Below are 19,977 nucleotides of genomic sequence, written 5' to 3' on the forward strand. Positions count from 1 at the left end.
TGACTGAGGTCAGAGCTGAGGCCTGCAGAGGGCCACAGTTGCCTGATAGGCCAATGGAGACAAGAAAGAACACCACAGCAGGGGTTCTTTTCTGGACACCTGCCCCGGTTCGCACCTCACCCACCAGCTCTGTAATATCTGAGGATGAGTGGGAGGATGAGGTTGAAGAAGAGCCAGATGACTTTGTCAGGCAGATGGATGAGAATGGCATCATTGGACTGTCAGAAGCACTGGAGGATGTGGAGTTGGAGGCATCTTGTTGTGATTCAGATGCAGAAAGTAGTCCAAACTTGTACCCTGGAACCCTCACCCCAGAGGAGGCAGACCCTAGTGGGAGTGAGAGGGATACAGCTGAGGAGCTGAGTTACAGCCGGAGTGAACATCTGTCCCATAACGAATCACAAGAAGAGGATGTGCAAATACTATCACCAGGTTAGTATTTAATGTCTTTAACCATGAGTAAAGTATTTCTTTGCAAGTTTTGATGTTGTAGTTCCTGCACTGATATGCGTAAAGGACCATACCACTGGTTTTGCATGTTTTAGCTCATTAACTACACATTTCTTATACTTTACATCACAGCTGGCCATCTTTCAAACCACGTTGCGTCTTACTAGTTAAAATATATTTTTCTTAAGTTCCAGGCAGCCATAAGTCCTATTTTCCAAGTGATTTGTTTGGAATATAAAATGTCCTGAAGCCCAAGTTGGTCCCAGCCCAGGTTGCCTGTATTGACTGGCTACTACTCCACAGTCTAAAGATATGCAGTTTATAATCACGTCAAAAAAAGGCAAATCCTGTCAACGGAGAAGCTGGAAGTCTGGAAAGTTTTTGCTTGAAAAGTAACTTTGATGATTAATTAATCAATCAACATTAATAGTTGTAGTTTACTTTTCTGATTGTGTTAAGTGTTACCCATCACAGTGACCAGTCAACAGTATTTTCTTTTTCATATTAATGTAATGTATAGGCCAGTTAAGAGTTATTGAAGGCTTGGCCAGCTAGATACCTATTGTTGTGGGAGCGAATGTATGCCTATACTCTGTTGAAACCTGTCTTCCCATTTTCCCGTCTCTCCATGTTTTTTGCAGTCAAGGACGTGATGGATAGAGCAGAAGAGCAGGGGATAGAGTCCGTTCCTATGTGGGACAAATACTTGGACGTCACAGAGGAGGAGGAAAATGGACAAGAAGCGGGGACTAGGAGTGACAGGAATAAAAATAAAAATAAAGACCCTAGCACATTAAGAGAGCTGGAAATGATAAATGGCTTGGCTGAGAGCTATATTTCCAAAGGAGAGATTGAGGAGATCAGCTCTACGCAATCTTGTAGTGCTCACCTGTTAGCCATGGGACCCGGTACAGTCTCCAATCATCACTGCCCAATAGCCCAGCCTGCCTCACTTGTCACTGCCCCCACTTTCCCCCACCTTCCCCACTTCACTGCTGAGGAATTGGCTGCTGCTCCAGGGATTGACGCCGAAACCTTTCCAGAGATAAGCTTCACAGAAAGTCCTCCAGAATCGCACAGGAGCCACATAAGCCTCAAGTCCAGTCCTCGTGCTGAGGTTAAGCTCAGGGCTTCTCTTCAGCCAGCAGCCATGTTTTCTGAAGAAGGTGTGTCAAATCGTTACAGTGGGGTAAATAATGGGCCTTTAAAGGCATCATATAAGTCAGGTAAGACTCACATACCCACTCCCTCACCAAGGAAGATGAGGCAGCATTCTCCTGAAGCTACATATTCTAGGAATCGTTCCCTCAGCGTAGACAAGGCAGACTCCTTAAAACTCAAACAGTGGAATGCAAGTCCAAGTCCTGCCAAAGAACAGAGGACACCAAGAGCCAGGAATAATGCTGCTGAAATGGATGAATCAAGGTGAGCACCATTCCCATAGCAATTCATTTTTTTCATCACACCTTGTGTGGTAGCTTTTGCATCCTTCCTTTTTTTTCAGTTTACATTTATCATGATTGTAGTTTTTTCATATAAAGCATTAACCATGTATTTAATTGTATTTCCAGAAAAGGGCCTCTGAGTTACCGCACACCAGACTTCTCCAAGGTGGAGCCCAGGGTCCGTTTCCCCAAAGATGGATACAACCCACCAAAGAGCAGACGCTCTTCCAAAAGGAAGTCCCTATCACCTGAGCCCCCCTTAGTGTTTAAATCTCTTGCTGACTTCGTGAAAGAAGTCCTACTGAACACCACTGATGGATCTCCTACCTCATCAGACTCGTACAAACCACCAACCAGTGCCCCAAACTCCACTGTGCCTCAGGAGTTCAGATCCCGCCAGCAGGCCACCACACTGCTCGACCAACTAGAGGTACTTGTAGATAAAATCAACCGGAAAACACTGGTGTGTTCTTTTCAAAAGTAGTCAGCTTAGTGAGGCTGTAATATGAAAAACATCAGAAGTTGCCAAAATTAAATGATGCTGCGGGTGGAGTAGATCATTCACTGCCACATTTGGCATACTAAGGCTTTTTTACATAAAAATACTGGTCTTTTTTTGGTCTTTGGCCCAAAAAAAGACCAGGCCTCTGAACATGTCATATCACAGAACCCAGAGCAACATTATTTGATAAAGCACTGATTACACATATTAAGTTACATTTTTTTGCTGTTAAAGAGCAGAGATACATTTATGACTTTGAAAGGTATCCTCCCACTTTTGTCTTGGGACCAGCTCGAGGTGTATTGGCAGCCAAGACCACACACGGACAAATCCTGCATCACACCTCTAGAAAATACTTTTCATTTTCATAAATACCAGTGATGCTGTCTAAATCAAACAGGATCCCTAGGAAAAGTAAATGGTTTTTCCTAATTTCTAAAGCAAATTGCCACCACTTGACCACCATCTTTGCTCATTCCCAGAGGCACCCTCTTTACATCCTCTCTTATTCTGTAGCAATTCATGAAGTCAAGCAACTAGACATCGTGTACTGAGCAGAGAAGGCCTTCATTTGGGAAATTAAAGTTGGGTGTATATGGAGTACACTGATGAGATTTAAATTACTAGGCAATGTGGTACCAAAAAGAATAATGAAAATTAGACCATCTTCATTCTGGTGCCTGTTTTTATAGACATTTTGAGAGGGAGCATCAATCAGAAATAGTAATATCCTTTCTGTTCAAGTCTGGGATGGCAAAGGGATTGTTCTTCATCATGTTATCAATATAACCCTGCCCTTGTGTATTTTGGCCAATATTCCAATATTACATTCTTAATACTTTCTTTCGCAATCCGTCTACAGCACCAAGGCAATTACAAAGCTTGGGCTTGTGACTTATCTTTATACTACAGAGATTTGGATTCAAATTGGGAAATGGAATAAGGTCTGCAGATCATTGACCTTGAGACAACACAAATTACTTTTTCCTCAGTTGTACTGTAGTACAGCAATTACGAATTAGTCTTCCAACATGCCTTATCCTTGTTTTTCAGCTTATTAATAAATGTTCTTCTAAAATTACAGTCCACTACTGGTCTTTTCTCCCTTTGCATCACCTATACGATTTATGTTTGGCTACTGCAAACTCCTATGTTGTCTTTATACAAGAGAAGCAGTACATTTATTTTGCCATTTAGTGAGTGAGAATGATGCTAAATGTTATCTGCACCACAGCAGCGTATTTATAACACATCTACTGACGTGTTTCAAAGTGAACCACATGGCCATGATGTACATAATATGGATAAAAAGTATGTGGGGCCAGTACATTACACCCACATCTGATTGTTGTACATGTCGTTCCGAAACCATGGGCATAAATCTGCTGCTAAAATTGCTTTCCACAAGACACTAGGTACTCCAGTCACCCCAAATCATTTGGTGTGGTTGAGGTCAGGGCTCCATGCAGGCTAATCAAGTTCTTCCACACCAAACCGAGAAACACATTGCTTTATGGACCAGGCTTTGTGCACGAAAAGGGACTACCCCTAACTGTTGACACAATGTTTGAAGCACACTATCGTCTGAAATATTATTTTTAGCAGTTGCATTAAGACTTTACATTGGAACAAAGGGCCAAATGATGAAAAACAGCCCCAGGGTGTTCAAATATTTTAACTGTAACAGATATATGAATTAACGGTATCTAAATCCCGCTCTCTTCTCTCTACCTCTTCATTCCTTGCCTCCATTTTTTTGCCCAACTTTGACATCTTCCTTTTCTTTTTCTTTACTCCCTTGTTTTTATCCTCACATGCTTCTTCTGCATTCTCTTTTTTCTTCTCTGTCCTTCCTCTTACTTGCTCATTTCCTCTCTATCTCATCTCGCTGCAGGAGGACTACAACAGACTGCTGACTAAGTACGCCGAGGCGGAGAACACCATTGATCGCCTGCGCCTCCAAGCCAAGGTAGTTAATATAGAAATTAGGCTATAATTTATCACTATTTAATTGTTTGTAGTAGTACAGGGTTTTTTGGTGCCATAAAGTTTATTTTTGGTCTAAATTTTAAATCACTAAAGCACTTCCAGAAGGGAGCTTCAAAATGGAATGTTTATTTTTCTCAAATTTTGTTACTTTATTAAATTATTTTTTCTAAACAACAATATTAGGTATAAATGTTTGCAAAAAATACCTAATTCCCTTCAACAATGCTGTAGATTTAATTAAACAAAGGAGCAACAGTGAAATAATCATTATGTCTGTTTCATTCTGATATTTCTGTGAGAGGCATCATTCATAGCTACTGTTATATGTGCAAAAACAGGCTGCACAAAACATCTAGAGATACTGTGTGGACAAATGGAGACTCTTCTATAGTCTGTGCAGTAATATCTAAGAACAAACCAAACACACAAAAGGATAATCAGGACCAAAATAAAATGGGTTGGTAGGTATGTACAGAGCATCCAGGATACTAGGAACTAACAAAAAGGCTCCTCTGAAATAAACTAAGGCCACAGTCCCCATGATATGGCTGAACAAAACAGTCATCTATTCAAAGCTCCCCTTGTAAACAAACTCTCTTTGCCAATGACAGTACTCCCTTTTGTTGTTTTCTCTGCATGTGGTCAGTAATATTTCAGAATTCATTAAAATCCATTGGTTGGAAACAGACTGGTATTGTGAGTTTCCTTAATCTGGGGTTTTTAAAATTGCCCAGAGATAATTTGATTTTTTTGTCAATTTTGTTTTGGTATTTTTGTGATCTGTACTTACAGGAATAAAAAAAAACAAAGATACAATTGCCTTATCTAAGGGATTCTAGCATATAGATTGTTATGATTATCATATATTTGTATTAAAAAAATCAAGCTGCACAACATAAATCAACATTTGATAAGCAAGCAACAATACAGAAATGAAATGTTTAAAAGTGTTAAAAGGGAGGTTTATGAAAATAAACATGCTATTTTTTTTAGTTCAGATGTATGTTTTGTTTATTAGCTTGTTGTGTGTCTTTATTCCTCAACTTTATTTCTACAGGACAGACCTATAGAGATCCAACAGCCCAGGCCCAGACATTGTCAGGACATCAGTGACAGAGCAGTATGTCAGAACGAGTGATTAGAGAATATAAAGTGGGATAGGAAAGAAAGGAAAGAGGAGGAGAGACATGAGTGTAGTGAAGTAGCTCCACAATCAGCACCAATTAAAATCAGATTACTGGGCTCTCTGGCTCCCCTCCATCTCCATCTCCTTCACCACAACACTGAACTACCGTCTGTCTTCACCTTCCTCTGCTAGCTAACGTCACACCGGCAGGTTGGGAGGAGCGACTTTACACTGGATTTCTTTGATTGGTTTATTTTTCGAAAGAACATTTTTCATGTTGTGTGAACCCTGAATGATTAGTTCAAACTGGAAATGCATCTTCATAGACTTGAATCAAGGAGCTTTAGTAGTTATATTTTATACAACTCATTTTCTTTTGAATTTAAACTTTAAACATTCAGGCATGATGTACTCTAGTCCGATTAATGATCTTAGTTTAGTTCATTCCATCTTTCTGACTAATTATTTTCTGTCTCTTTACTCCTAACTGTATAACAAATGTGATACAAGCTGAATGTAAAGGTAGGAGAAACCACAAAAGCAACCGTAGTGGCTCACTGTGTAAAGTAAAGATCATGTGTGTGTGTGTGTGTGTGTGTGTGTGTGTACACTGTTGAGGTCAGTTTAAGGTCATAGTGATTTATTGCTTAGTGGGGTGGGGCGTACATTCATTATAATTTTCATTCAATTCTTTATGTGTGCTAACAGAAAGGGGAGGGGCGACCACTCAGTGTGTGTGTGTGTGTGTGTGTGTGTGTGTGTGTGTGTGTGTGTGTGTGTGTGTGTGTGTGTGTGTGTGTGTGTGTGTGTGTGTGTGTGTGTGTGTGTGTGTGTGTGTGTGTGTGTGTGTGTGTGTGTGTGTGTGTGTGTGTGTGTGTGTGAACCACAGTCCAGTTCAAATTCAGACAGTCTTTTCTGCTCTGAAATGGCCTGTTTGCTGTAGGGGTTCCCCAGAGTGTCATCTAGAGTTGTGTTATCGCTTACTAAGTGGAGATGTTGGCTTTCTGTATATTTACCAAATCCAACTGAATCCGATCATCTCTATTTTTTTGTTAGGATTTGATTATTTCTTAAAAAATGCTCAGTTTGACAAAGCTCTGTACATGTTGCCTTAAGTGTCATAGTCACCAGTACCAAATGTGCTGTTGCTCAGGCTTGCTTAGACCTGGACTAAAGTCCCATTTCTGGTATAAGGTAACATGCAGCAGAATTGACCAGTGAACCAAAAATGTTAAAGCCTTGGCATCTCACAGTAATTTAAGTCACGTATATTACCAGGGAAAGGAAAGGGAAAGTTGTGACAATGTACCACCAGACTTATACATTTTTCATATCTCCACCAGGTGAACCTGTACTCTGACCCTCCAAAGCCCGGCCACTTGGTCCAGTCAGGACTAAACAGGGACACTTCAAAGTACATGATGCTGGATTTTCCTCAGGCTCAGAGAGCAGAGTTTAACTCCGCATCTCTTCACCCAAACGGACACAGCCATCATCAGAGTACAGTCAACCTATTCAATATTTACTACTTTGCTGTCGAAATTCATGACTTAATATAACCATATGTCCTATAAATGAGTCACTCTGCTCTACTGATTTATTGCTGTACAATGACACAGTCACTTACATTTTCATTACGTTGAACATGCAAACAAATCAACTGTCATCCATCATTCAGCTGCTGCTAACATTGCATCATTCTGTACAACTTGCATCATATAACTCTTTCCTCTGCACCTGTCTGTCAAATGAACAGGAAGTTCATCTGCCTGTCCTTCCACAAGAAGCCCAGACTCTCAGGTGGGACAGCAGCTAGCCAAGATTCTCTACAATCAGGCCGACAAGTTCCTCCAGCAGGTATACTACCTATTATATCAATCAACAGTAGGGGTTTTCTACAAAATCGCCTAGATATTGCTACTGATGGACTGTAATCCTACACACAAAGACATAGTAGAGTCAAGCATTGCTGTGTGATTTGCTGTAAAAGCACACAAAATACCAGTTTACCATTTTATTTTGTGTACAATGTATTTTTTTAAAAATTCTAGGAAATAAAAGTGCAGCTAGCCTTAGGCTGTTAACTTTTTTTATGTAACAGGCAGCATTTTATTTTTTTATTAATAACTAGAATGTATTATTCTTAAAGCTTTTTAGTAAATTGTGGTTTAGTAAAAAAAAGTTTAGCATACATTAATGTTATTGTTTTTGTATGTTAACATTATTGCAATTGGTTGATGTACATTTTTATGTGACCCCAAGAATCAAAATCGAATTGTGAGATACCAATTCGATTTTGATTATTATTTATTATTATTAATTATTATTATTCACACCCCTGATCATCAGTAATGTAAATCCTCACAGATTTGTTAGATGATGTGATAAAGAGTTAAAGGATTTGATGTTCTTTATTCAGCTGCAGACTTTTGAGGATCTCCTAAAGAGCAAACAACTCAGGCCTTTTGACCAGATGAAGGTAAGAACAACAACTCACAGTTAGTAGTGTATAAAGCATTGAGGTGGCTATTAGAAGTCATTCTTCTAAACAATTTATTGAAGCTCTGCTCTTTCTCAGGGTCTCTCACAGCTTGCTGAGGGCCTTAACTCTTTAGAAAGGGGCTATCTGTTAGCGAGGGATGAACACAAAGTCCTGCAGCAGCATGGGGCACAAATCAGCCCCTTTGACTCTGAACGGTGAGAGTCCCAAGATAAATGCGTCATAGATTCCATTTTATATTCTTTACATATGTGCACTCAGTTGTTTTTGCTGTATTTATTCTGTTTGTGTGTGCATGTGTATGTATCAGGGAGCTGGAGGGGCTGATCTTTCAGTGTGGGCTGCAAATGGATGAGCTGAAGGAGCAGGTGGAACAGATGCAACAAGAACAGCCCACCTGTGTGGCTCCGCCCTCTCCACCTCCTCACCCCACCCCTTCATCTGTCCCCTCTGAGGGAGGACAGACGCTGATTCACCCGCAGGTACCATCAGACATCTCTATCTGAATTAATGCACTCTGTCCTGGAACAGTACTGAATATCTATTTAACTTTTGAGTTTGTGCATGTAGTGGGGAACTCTGTAGGTTGTTAGCATGTCTTTGCGACATGCCACAAAGTAGTATTGTGCATTTACTGTACATAAAGACCAAGGTCATTTTGAACAGAAATATAAGAGATCATCAGTATTTGTAAATGTAGTACACATCCATAGAGAAAACCTGAACATGTGATGGTTCTAGCTTCTCAGATGAGCGGAGTTTCTGCTTTTCTCTGTTCATATCATTGTAAACTGAATATATTTGAGTTTTGGGCTGTTGGTCAGAAAAGGACTTCCAGGTTAAATTAAGTAATACAATTCAAGACGTTGCCTTGGATATCGTGGTGGATAATTTTAACTGCTTTATTTTATTTTATAGACCAAACTATATTTCATCGGAAGAAAATTGGCAAATACATTAATAATAACAATAATTTTTATTTGGGAAAAAAAGATTTCACTGAACGATAATAATGTTATGCTAAAAAGTTTCTTCTGCATAGTGTTTCAAACATTCCCCAAAATGTTTGACCTTTGGTGGTTAATGGAGAACCCACTGCTGCTATGAAATGACAGGATGTTACTGCAGCCACATCAGATTTTATTTATATATGGGTACATATACAGTATATATACACACACACACACACACACACACACACACACACACACACACACACACACACACACACACACACACACACACACACACACACACACACACACACATGTTTATTTAATGATCTAACTTCATCCCTTTCCAGAGCCCACCTGTGCCTCTGCTGGTTGATCCAGGACAGGCGGCGGCAGTGGAGGTGAGCTCAGCCAGTGAAGAGAGTGATGAAGAGGAGGAAGCTCTTAACTCCCTCTACTTTAAACCTACGAATGGCAAACAAAGACATGTTGAACAAGACTTTGGCACACTACTGGATCAGTGAGTTGGGATGTTTGTGTTTTCAGTTGAAAAATAATATGAATAGTGACCCTCTGTACCTTTTTACTGTGGAAGTCTTTTTATAAATGTTAGGAGATTTCACAATTATTTTAGATTATTTTTCTCAATTTCAGAAGAAATATGGAAAGTGAGGAGCAGCATGCATTATTGCATCCTGACATTTTCATCCTCTGTTTAGCTACCAAAGCTTCAAGGAGCTTCCCAAACTTTTAGACAATAGCCAGAGGCAAGGAGCTTACGTTTTTGATGCCTTAAGAAGTGACATGCAGCCTGCGGACGAGGAGAAAGAAAGACAGAGTCACAGAACTGGAGACCTGGAAGTCCAGAAAAGTGTTCCACAGAGGTTAGTCATCAGAGAAGCAGCTCTGAGTTGTTGCTATATTTAATTACTTTTATCTTGAATGGTAAAATAATACCAGCATTTTTGCGACTTTATATTTATATATATCTCAAATGACAAATCAAAAGCTAAATTAGAATTTGCTGTACTTCTCTGTTCACAGGATAGACGAATCAGACCATCTGGACTCACCTCCTGTTCGCTCCATCAAACAGCAAACCAGCAGGTCCAGTTCTCCTTCACGCAGGACCTCCAGCCAGTCTACCACACCCACCGTTCATCCTCTCAGTAGCAGAAGAAGGTTAGAGGTGGGGAAGTCCCACAGCAGCAGTTTGAGCAGTCTGGGAGAGATTAATGCATTGGTGAAGAGAAACTCCAAACTCCAAATTGGGACCAACAGAGTGCCTTCTCAGGTCAGTTTTATTTTACAAACTGCCAGGGTGAAATAACAGTCTGTCATTGATTCTACGTTGAGTTTATTCACAAATGTGAAATGTGCTTAACACAGTGGTTCCCAAACTGTCAAGCCCCCCTTTGATGATATAGGAACATTGTAAGCCGCCCCACCCCAAATGGGTCGTACCTTCTTTGTTTTGAATTAATTGCATTATAATATATAAACCTGATATATATATCACATGATCAAATGTTAAGCCTTAACATTTGATCATGTGTAGAGCCAAGGCCTCAGAAGATTTTACTTTAGGCTTTTGACATTTTTAAACATTTTCTCTCATGTTCTTCTTTAGTCACGACATTGATGCATCTCTCTATATACTGTATGAACATACCGCATGGGTTTTAGCTAAGAGACACTGTTGTGAGGAAAATTGTATTAATACTGTTGATGCTGTATTAGCTTGCAAAACTATTGACAATTAACAACACATTGAAACCCCAAAACACTGTTCCCTTTGATATGTTTTGGATGCATTTACAGGAGGATGGAAAATGTGGTTATATTGCGTCATTCAATTACATCTATCATCGTTTGTGTATTATAGTGTTTGCAAATTAGGAGTTGTTTTAAAAGCCAAAACACTGAGCTCCCAAGTACCTTTTAGCCACTTACCAATCAGATGACTTGTAATCGGTGTAAATCTGCATAATCTCGTGATTTCATTGCCCAAAAAGCACTGATATATGCTTAGCAATTGCTTCTGGAAACCAGTGTAACAGCCTGTCTTTTTATTGCTTTAATAAAAACAGCAATATAAATTTAAAATGAAGCTCACCGGTGATAAATAAAACCTTCAAACATGATGTATCTACACTTGAAAAATGTGTATAGATACATGGTGCATAATCCTTGTCCTCTGTTATGTTGACCAGGATGGGATCATCTCTCCGGAGACGGACAGTGGGTTTGTCTGTTCAGACAGTCCTCTCCACCAGAGGGCCTCAGTGAGGTGAGAAGGTCCATCACTACCTCTGAACCTCCACACGAATTTACTGCACCATAAATTTTACCTCCAGTGCCATCCCCCACCCATGTTACATACACACACACACACACACACACACACACACACACACACACACACACACACACACACACAGCATACTGATGTTTGACCCCACAACTCTTAAGCCCCTGATTCTCCTATTTTATTCTTACCGTTTATTTATTTGTCTTTTGTGTTTTCTGCATGTTTGAATATTCTTCCATGCTACAACAGTGTTTCAGTGCCTCAGGAGGGGAACCCGGGTAATCCTCATATAGGCCCAGTCACATGTCCCTCTCCTGCTTCGTCACCATCAAACAGTCATGCGGCTATGGAGTCCAGAAGTGACTCTCGGTTCAGCCGTGACCAGCAGAAGAGTACCAGACAAGGGCAGAGGAGACGCACTTTCTCCTGTTCTCCACAGCGCTACGTCTGTCAGACAGAAAAAACCAGGGCCGACAGTGGGACCAGTGAGTTTGGGTTGGAAAGTGACGGATGTGAGTCTCCAAGTTCTGTCCTACAGCTGAATGTTGTTCTGTTATTCTCTTACTTTGTTAATACTCTTATTCATTAGCGTTTTCTGTCGTTGTGTTTTTAACTTGCTGTCCTCTTTTTGTGCAGCTCACACTGTGTCTGAAGACAGACAGAATGAACAATACATAGAATCTATCAATTCCCTCCACAACTCCAGCCCCAGCTCCTCCCCCGCTGCAATGCATCGCCATGGCAATTCTCTCAGAGCACTGAGCTCCAGTCAGGTGGCGAATCGCAAGTAAGTGTGTGTAGCAGCAGCAGCAGCTGCTATGGCGATAGCTGTGCAAACATGGCAAGGTTTATGTCTCCCTGCAGAGAAATGATTCCTGATAAATGGAAAAAAATATTGTCAGTTATTTCCTGAAATTGATTTAACTCCTGTAAGTTTACCCAGCACCATCATTAAACATAATTTTCCTTTCATATTCTTTATTTATTTGATTACAGTATCGGCTGCTGTTGAATGTGGTTGCATATTGGAGGTACTTTGTATTGATTCCTGCATGGTGTGGTGTTGCGTGACTCTTTCACAGCGTTTGTGTACATTTGGACTGACACCTGACAATTTTTATTATTTTCACAATGCAGCACTTTAGTGGTCACATTTGTGGACTTTACTACTGTTTGACCTTGGATACCTGTCGTGGTGAAAAATAACTAATCATGTGTGCTAAATGCAAACATGACCTCCAGCTAGATTGTCTTATGTGATTTTGCATATCTTTCGTGTATGTTTTTTAGTGATGCAATCCAGAAGCTGCAGGCCGAGGTGACCAGACTGAGGGAGAGACTCGAAAGCTGTGTGAGAAATAGGACGCCTTTGAGCTCTGTGACCTCTACACCTCGCATCAGGTTTGTTTTAATCTTTCAGGTGTAACCACAACATCCTCCTGCTGATAGTCTGCAGAGTAAAACAACAGGACAGAGCTTATAGCTATAGCAATGAAGCCTATAGCCTTGTATATGCTCACAAACAGAATACATCCTGTATACTTAAAATGTTTTTGCTTGTACTTAATGTAGTCTTCTCTCCATGCTTAGTTCTGGACAGCAAAGGGGTGATGACAGCAGGGGAGGAAGAAACAGACAAACGCTTGATGAGATTGAGGAGTCTACTCTGAGACGAACAACAAGGAAGAGACCACCTTCTGCACACAGACAAAGACTAAAAACACAAATGGACAACTGTAAGTTGGTTCTGAATTCACACTTGATCCTTAAACTCAGAATATAGCTAGAAAGTATCTGAATCAGAATTGGCTTCATTGGCCATGTATGCATATGCATACTAGGAATTTGACCGTTTTATTCCGTTGCTTTCAACGTACATACAGATAAATATACAAATAAACAAAGGACAACAAAGAACAAATGTAAGCATAGACATTTAACTACTATGTACACATAGATATAAATAAAGAAATAAAGATGTTGATCAATAGAAAGTTGTTGTTTAATCCAAATAAATGCACATATTACCATGCAGGCATGCACCTTAAAACTGAGTGCATTACATTTAGTCATACTCAGGATTTGTTACAAAGAGAATAACGCAAGCGCAATAATCCTTAGAAAAATTGCTTATTATGATTTAATACATGTAACATTTTTGTATTCAGTGAAAGATTCAGAGCCCTCTTCACCCAAGCTTCAGCCACTGGTGTCCAGGTGTACTCAAACATCCACTGCAGCACCAGACAGCTGCTGTTCACACACGGATACTGTCCGCTGCAGAATACACCCCAGTAAGAACAATGATTCTCTCTACTGCAGACATTTTCATGGCAACTTCAGACCTTTTTAGCTGATAGTCCAATCAAGATGATCCTCCAGTGACTGAGCAAATTCAAGTGTGTCTTGCCCAGACGTGTTGACAGTATCGTTACAGGATTAAAAAAGCATGTAATCAGTGCAACCCAGTGCCCTGTGGACGCAGTTCAGAACGGCCATACTTGTGATTGACCACAAAACTAATTGTGATAGCCGTTATAGCGAGCAGTTATCTAACAAAACATTTAATATTTGTGGGTAACATCTAATGTTTTGTTGTAATGCTGTCGTTTCCGTTTTGTTTTGTGCAAGACCGCATGGCTGTATTTAGCAACAGACAGTACAGTCCTAGTAGAATATCCTAACCAATACATTTTCTATGTACAGAGCTGTTGTCATTGCTCATACAAGCCTTTTTATAGCTTTCCTCAGTCTCTCCTGCCCTCCCCAGCTTCCAAATACTCTCCTAAATTGTGTGAGACCTGTACATTTCCATAGACACACAGAAAGTGACTACTCATGAATTCATAGATATGTTAATGTACATGTCACACAGATGTTTAATAATAAAAAGTGTTTAGATTATTTCAATGTGTTTATAAATGCAAATCTGCCAGAACAGATTGTCTACCACGCTGCTGAGGGATTTTGCATTTGTGTTGCAGGGCAGCATCCTGGTGTGTCTGTACCAGTGTCTGTAACAGTAGATGAACCAGACAGCAGAGGGCGCCGGGCTCCTCTTTGTCCTCAGTGTTTGTCACGTCACCAAGGGCGATCTGAAAGTAAGGAGGCTCCTTTTATCCTGTGCAGGCCTTTTTTGTTTTGTCTTTCCATCTACGCGTTTGCCTGAATGCAAAGAAAGTCATGTCAAAACATATAGGGTGAAATGTTGCAGTTTTGTCCTTAATTTATGTGCTGCTTGCTTGTTTTTTTTCCTCTCCGTGCCAGTTGGTGGCAACAGAGAGCCGGCCCACTTTTCTCGCAGTCATGGCTGTCCTCTATGTGGACGCCTAGAACCCTCCATAAGCACTGAGCCAGGTTAGAGACCATGTGATCAAAGCTGTGATGCTGCTAAAACCCATCGTTAACAGAACTGTGTTTTGAGTGCTGATAGAGAGGTGTAAACTGTTATCTATTTGCAGGCCTCTGCTATGTGTGTGTGTGGTTGATGACGTAATCCATGACTTGTCAGAATCTGAGTTTGTTGTTCAGTACCAGGAGCACAACGCTCTGTACAGTCACTATGCTCAGGATATACATCAGATCAGTCTGCAGTGAATTAAATCTGTTTAATTATGTGAAGTGTTAATGGAGCTGCTTACCTGCTCTGTGATTCACAGACTGTCGCAGAGTTTCAGAGTCACCCACACACATAAGCTGCCACCCAGTCGTGTCCCCGGATAGAGCTGTGAGGAGCGGATACTTTGCAGCTGCAGCTCCTCCTGCACTGTTGCAGTGCATGCCTGTGTGTCCGCCACCTCTTCTGTAAGCAACCTGCACTCTTGCTACACACACACCCCAGACATATGAAGTGTCCACTAGGCAGATTATAGCCACAGGCCCCTGAAACATATGCTTATTGTTAAAAGAAAATGAGAGCTTATTGTCTATTATTCTTATTGCAGAAAGTCCTTTTTAATATATGCAAAAGCTGAGTCCCTCTTCCAGTACATACTACTAACAAAAAAAATATGAAAATACCATATGAAGTGTACATACATAGAGGAGCTCCTCACAGCTGCAAAACATAAATCAGATTATGGTTAGTGAATCAACTTGAGATGGATAACAAATAAAATAACATCCCTGGAAACTGAAAGTTTCTTTCTGTGAGGTGTAATTGACAGTTTGACATTTTAGCATACATATTCTGTAATTTCCTATCATCACAAAGAGAAGTGCATTTGTATGTTGTACACAAACGTGAGCACTGTTTGTCATCCTACTTTTCATCTGAACTGTCAAACAAAGCTTATTTTTGTCATCAATCTTACCCTGTTTAGGTTGTATACATCACCCCTCTACGTGTCTCCCAGCCACAGCAAATCTTCAGGGGTCAGAGGTCGGAGGGAGAAGCCAAGACGCTTCCAGTCCTCTGACGAGCAGCACTCCGTGGACACCTCTCTGCACAGAGCCATCAGAGCAGCTCGGCACATGAAACATACCTCTGGACACATGGCTCGCTCTCTGGCTTCTGGACTGCAATACCAGGAGAACCTGACTCATTCCTGCAGCTACTAGTCTGTGCACTCACCTCACAAGGAACATAGACTGAGCAACAGTAACCTGTCAACTTCACCAGGAGCTGAAGGGAGTGAGTGCAGGACCAGGTAAAATCAAAAATCATTCTCTTTTTTTTTTTTTGCAACCTTTCTCTGGGTCTTCCGTTTTGATACTGTATTTTTTGAAAAGGTTCCCTATATGAACTCCAGAACATTAATATGGCAGCAAATTTCTTCCTTACGAATGAAGTCACTGCTGATAACGCTGTCCGGACCAATGGCGTTGTTGCCAAAACGTAGCATCCACCTTCCATTCCCCTTCCCCCTGTTTAACACTGTCAGCACCGTTAGCTGCAAGACGGCGGCTCAATCATCCACTTGTAGAGAGACAACCCTCATTCAAAAGCCATGATCTGAACTTCGTATAGAGGTCTTTTTAAGTGTCAAGTGGCCCAACATTAGTGTCTTTAGCTGTCAAAATAATCATTTCAAAAGATGTGCTGGCATACATTTAAATGACTAAATACGTAGTACTGTAGATCAGTTTTGTCAAAATATGTTGACCATGTTGATTGTCAAACAGACTAAGGAAAGTAATAAGTGTCTTATTTGTCATTGGAGGTGAGAAGTTACAGCTGTTTTGAGATGGCCGTTGTCATGAGTTAATACTAGTCATTGTTATTTTGAGCTATTTATTGATCATGTGGTGTTTTTTTTAATATATTTTCTAATTTGTAGAAATTTCAAAATAAGTTTGGGATTTCAGTGTTGTATTAGTTTCTGCCTAAGCTTTTCATCCCCTTGTTGAGACAGTAGCATGCTGTGCTGGAAATAAAATGCACGCGCTCATTGCAGCTGTTGTGATAGTGTTTGATGGTCTAACAGGAGACCATCATGCATCTTTTTTTGTAAATGGTCAAAGCTTGTTGTTGTGTTGACCAAAGATGCTGGATATCCTCAAAATGAGTCTGTTTCTATGTTATTTTGTATACTATAAATTTTAAACTAGGGATTTTTAGTGTACAGTATTTTATCACATGCTTTTTATTATATGAGCCAGACAATACTACTGTAACTGAGCAGCTCTGTTGATTTTTTGTTTTTACATAAAAGGTGAAAACGTCAACATATACAGATAATTTATGAATTGTATTTGGTAGAAATACACCTCAGAAATGTGGCCGTTTAAGTGAATTCTGTTTTTTGTAAATGTCTTTGTACCATTATTTTTTTTTTTAAACTGTTGGTTTATTTCTAATATTTTGCAGGGAATCTTTTCAGTTGACCCTAAAGAGCCAAATAAAGGTAAAATGAAAATTTGCTTTCACTCTCTTTACTAGTAGTAGATGCAAAAACAATCTAAAGATCTTGAAGGTCTTTAATGTAATGGAAGCCAATTTATTAGACAGCCTTAGTACATATTAAGTACACATGGAAGTATTGTTTGTGCTTCAACACTCGCAAACATACAATCCCAATAAGTTAACAGTTTTAGGACAGACTAATGCATCACTTTTTTTTCTCTGATAAATAATTTGATATAAATCAATTGATTTGACAGAGTAAACCCTATACAACAGCAAATTATAATAGAAAACAAATGAACACAGTAAAGCGTTTGCATCACAGAAAACGCATTTTAGTGCAATATACAACTTGTTTGGCCAGGAGGGGAGGGAGGAAATAAAAGAAAAAGGGTGGATTTAAGATATTTTTTGCAAAGCCATTCACCATTGAAGGGTTTTACATTGCACCAGAGGAGGAAACAGGCAAAGAAAGTATAGATATTAATAATTTTTCCCAGTTGACCACTAACAGCTACAGCTAAAACGTCACAAACACGGCGGCTTCACATTGACATTTTTTAAAAAGGAAAAGTTTCACTACTTCACAGTCAGAAATATTACCAGTCAACAGTGAGACGCTAAAACAGCAACATGTGGCACATGCACAACACTACTCAGTGCATGGCCCAATTAAACATCATTACTAACCAATGATAAGACTTAATCTGACAGGATACAATACTGAAATACAACTGGCCCTTTTTAGGATTATTCATTAAATATCAGCGAGCATTTCGACATTAAAACGTGAAGTTTCTCCGGAGAAAAGGAAAAGTTTGTGGCAAGTAAATACTTTACAGTCTCGGCAGGCAGAGGAGGGAGGGTTCTGGCTTTTTAAACGGAGCTTTTTTTTCTGTCAATGTCTGCTCAACCAAGCGTTTTTTTACACAAATACTTCAACAAAAATGTTTGTTTTGAGTATGAGACACCAAAGCAGACAAACCTTGCTAGTTTCAGTGGGTGTTTCAATGTGCATAGCTTGCTCATTAGCTTAAATGTTATTAAAAAGAAACTAAAATAACTGATGATCGTAACCACTACACATTGGTGCAGTTTGTGCTGCTGTTGCATACTGTCTGTTATATTAATATTTAGTCTACCGTCACATATAAATGTGGTGGATAGAATATTATGAGTATAATGCATTGAATTTACAGTGCCATGGTTTAACCTTATGAGCAGGCAGCTAAGTTTACAGATGGACCGTTGAGTAATGTATAACGCTTCAGAAGTGGTTTTAAAGCGTGTATTTTGACGTTTCGATACTCAAAACAAAGGTTTTCGGTGACATATTCAAGCTCAACATCTTAGGAAAAAGCTAAGTGCTAACTCTGCGGCTTCCAGAACGTCCACAATGGATACAAACACATTAACAGTCCACACAAATCCAAGCATGCTACTGTATACGAACATTTCAAACGGGCAAGGGGAACTCCTCTGATGAATAGATTTTTATATGTATTGCATGTTGACCGATATGATATATTTTAGGATCAATCTCTCAAACTACACATCCCTACTCGACCCGCTTCCATTAAAACACACACCAAGGAGGAAACCCAGAAGGAACAAACAAGAGAAAATGTCTACCTTTGCACAGGTGTTATAGCATACAATATTACATTTTGGTACTTTCAGTTTTAAATGGCCTTCTGTTCAGATATTTAAATCTTTTTAAATTAGTTCATTTAGTTGCATCCATTGTAAAACATGAGAATACTTGCAACAATATTATTCTTTGATACATCATATATATTTTTTTTATCATCTAAGATGTCTTTTTCTTCTCAAGCAGGATGCATACACAGTTAATGTAGGGGGCAGGAAACAGAGGTAGGATGGGTAGAAGGGGGAGGATTAAGGTAAAGATGTGAGAGAAGTGATTGGAGGATTTTAGCTTGTTACTTCCTCGTCTGGTTTGTTCATGGCCTTGAGCTGCTCCAGCAGGCTGGTGGGGGTGAAGATGTGGGTCGATCCTGGAGACACACACATTCATAAAACACACAGAGCGTTAGATCTGCACGTTTGGAAGGAAACAGATGAAAAATGTGTTTTCAGCTCTAGCTATGAATGCCTAGGGTAGATGAGAGCACTCCCACATAATGTTGAAAGTAAAGATAGAAGCGCTGAGCAACCCAAAGTTATAAAATCATAATCGATTAGCCAGCAGGTTAAAATGGATCAAAAAATACTTTTAAAAAAAGGTGGGAGATAACCAAGTACTTTTACCATACAAAAACAGGTTTAAGTGCTTTGAGCTTTTCCAATCAGACAGTTTTTATATCCTGCATTTTATTTCAGAGGGATACCTTGTTCCCTTTATTTCACTACATTCATCTTACTGATGCAGTTTATAGTTACTACTTTAACAGAAGAGGTCAAAACAAAGCTCCTCACTGTAGGTTTTGGGGACCAAATCTTGCATCTCCAAAATATATAAAAAGAGACTTTTGATAGCCTGTAAATTAACATAAAGTCGCCAAAACTAGCATGACTTATGCTAGATTTGCTGTTTAACTTCAATTTTCATATCTCAAATTATCCATCTATTTTAGATTTAAAATGTTTAAATCCTTATTTGTCTTTGTAAAGTACGGTGTAAACATCCTCCACCTCTGACTTATACTCTTGAGTACTTCACTCTACAAACATACAAACTCATGAAGCCGTGTTAAATTACATGCAGCTGAACAATATGGAAGCACACAGATCGGTGATGGCGCCACACAACTGCCATGAACTAAAAAACAAGCAGATCTTCTCTACATGTCATGAAATCGCAATCCAGAGAGCTAGGCATATCGTCTTACAATA

At 39.7% G+C, this 19,977-nt stretch overlaps 2 protein-coding genes across 3 annotated transcripts in view; one reads left to right on the forward strand and one right to left on the reverse strand.

Annotated features, from left to right (window-relative positions):
• The first annotated feature begins 53 nt into the window (after nucleotides 1-53).
• akna (AT-hook transcription factor) lies at nucleotides 54-16,304 on the forward strand. Its single transcript, XM_054612808.1, has 22 exons — nucleotides 54-432; nucleotides 1,092-1,875; nucleotides 2,022-2,325; nucleotides 4,292-4,366; nucleotides 6,856-7,012; nucleotides 7,269-7,369; nucleotides 7,932-7,991; nucleotides 8,091-8,209; nucleotides 8,323-8,494; nucleotides 9,316-9,485; nucleotides 9,685-9,849; nucleotides 10,010-10,259; nucleotides 11,179-11,255; nucleotides 11,526-11,788; nucleotides 11,913-12,063; nucleotides 12,567-12,677; nucleotides 12,867-13,012; nucleotides 13,445-13,570; nucleotides 14,261-14,377; nucleotides 14,544-14,633; nucleotides 14,936-15,080; nucleotides 15,599-16,304. Exons 1-22 carry the CDS (start codon nucleotides 54-56, stop codon nucleotides 15,834-15,836), a joined length of 4,200 nt encoding a protein of 1,399 aa, XP_054468783.1. The 3' UTR covers nucleotides 15,837-16,304.
• Nucleotides 16,305-18,224: 1,920 nt separating this feature from the next.
• Nucleotides 18,225-19,977, reverse strand: part of stxbp1a (syntaxin binding protein 1a) — a 34,879-nt gene continuing 33,126 nt past the window's right edge. The window contains exon 19 of one of the 2 annotated variants that reach the window (XM_054611937.1): nucleotides 18,225-19,139. In XM_054611937.1, coding sequence (XP_054467912.1) covers nucleotides 19,057-19,139 — 83 coding nt within the window. In that variant the 3' untranslated portion in view covers nucleotides 18,225-19,056. The remainder of the gene's footprint in view (nucleotides 19,140-19,977) is intronic. The other variant, XM_054611936.1, reaches the window with a different exon arrangement.

Source organism: Anoplopoma fimbria, chromosome 14, assembly GCF_027596085.1.
Source record: "Anoplopoma fimbria isolate UVic2021 breed Golden Eagle Sablefish chromosome 14, Afim_UVic_2022, whole genome shotgun sequence".
Lineage (NCBI taxonomy): Eukaryota > Metazoa > Chordata > Actinopteri > Perciformes > Anoplopomatidae > Anoplopoma > Anoplopoma fimbria.

Bases quoted from the DNA above. Each gene is read 5' to 3' on its own strand.
- akna (XM_054612808.1), top strand. From the start codon at position 54: ATGGAGACAAGAAAGAACACCACAGCAGGGGTTCTTTTCTGGACACCT. The intron at 7,992-8,090 runs GTAAGAACAACA...GCTCTTTCTCAG, and splicing joins GGCCTTTTGACCAGATGAAG to GGTCTCTCACAGCTTGCTGA. The intron at 14,378-14,543 runs GTAAGGAGGCTC...TCTCCGTGCCAG, and splicing joins TCACCAAGGGCGATCTGAAA to TTGGTGGCAACAGAGAGCCG.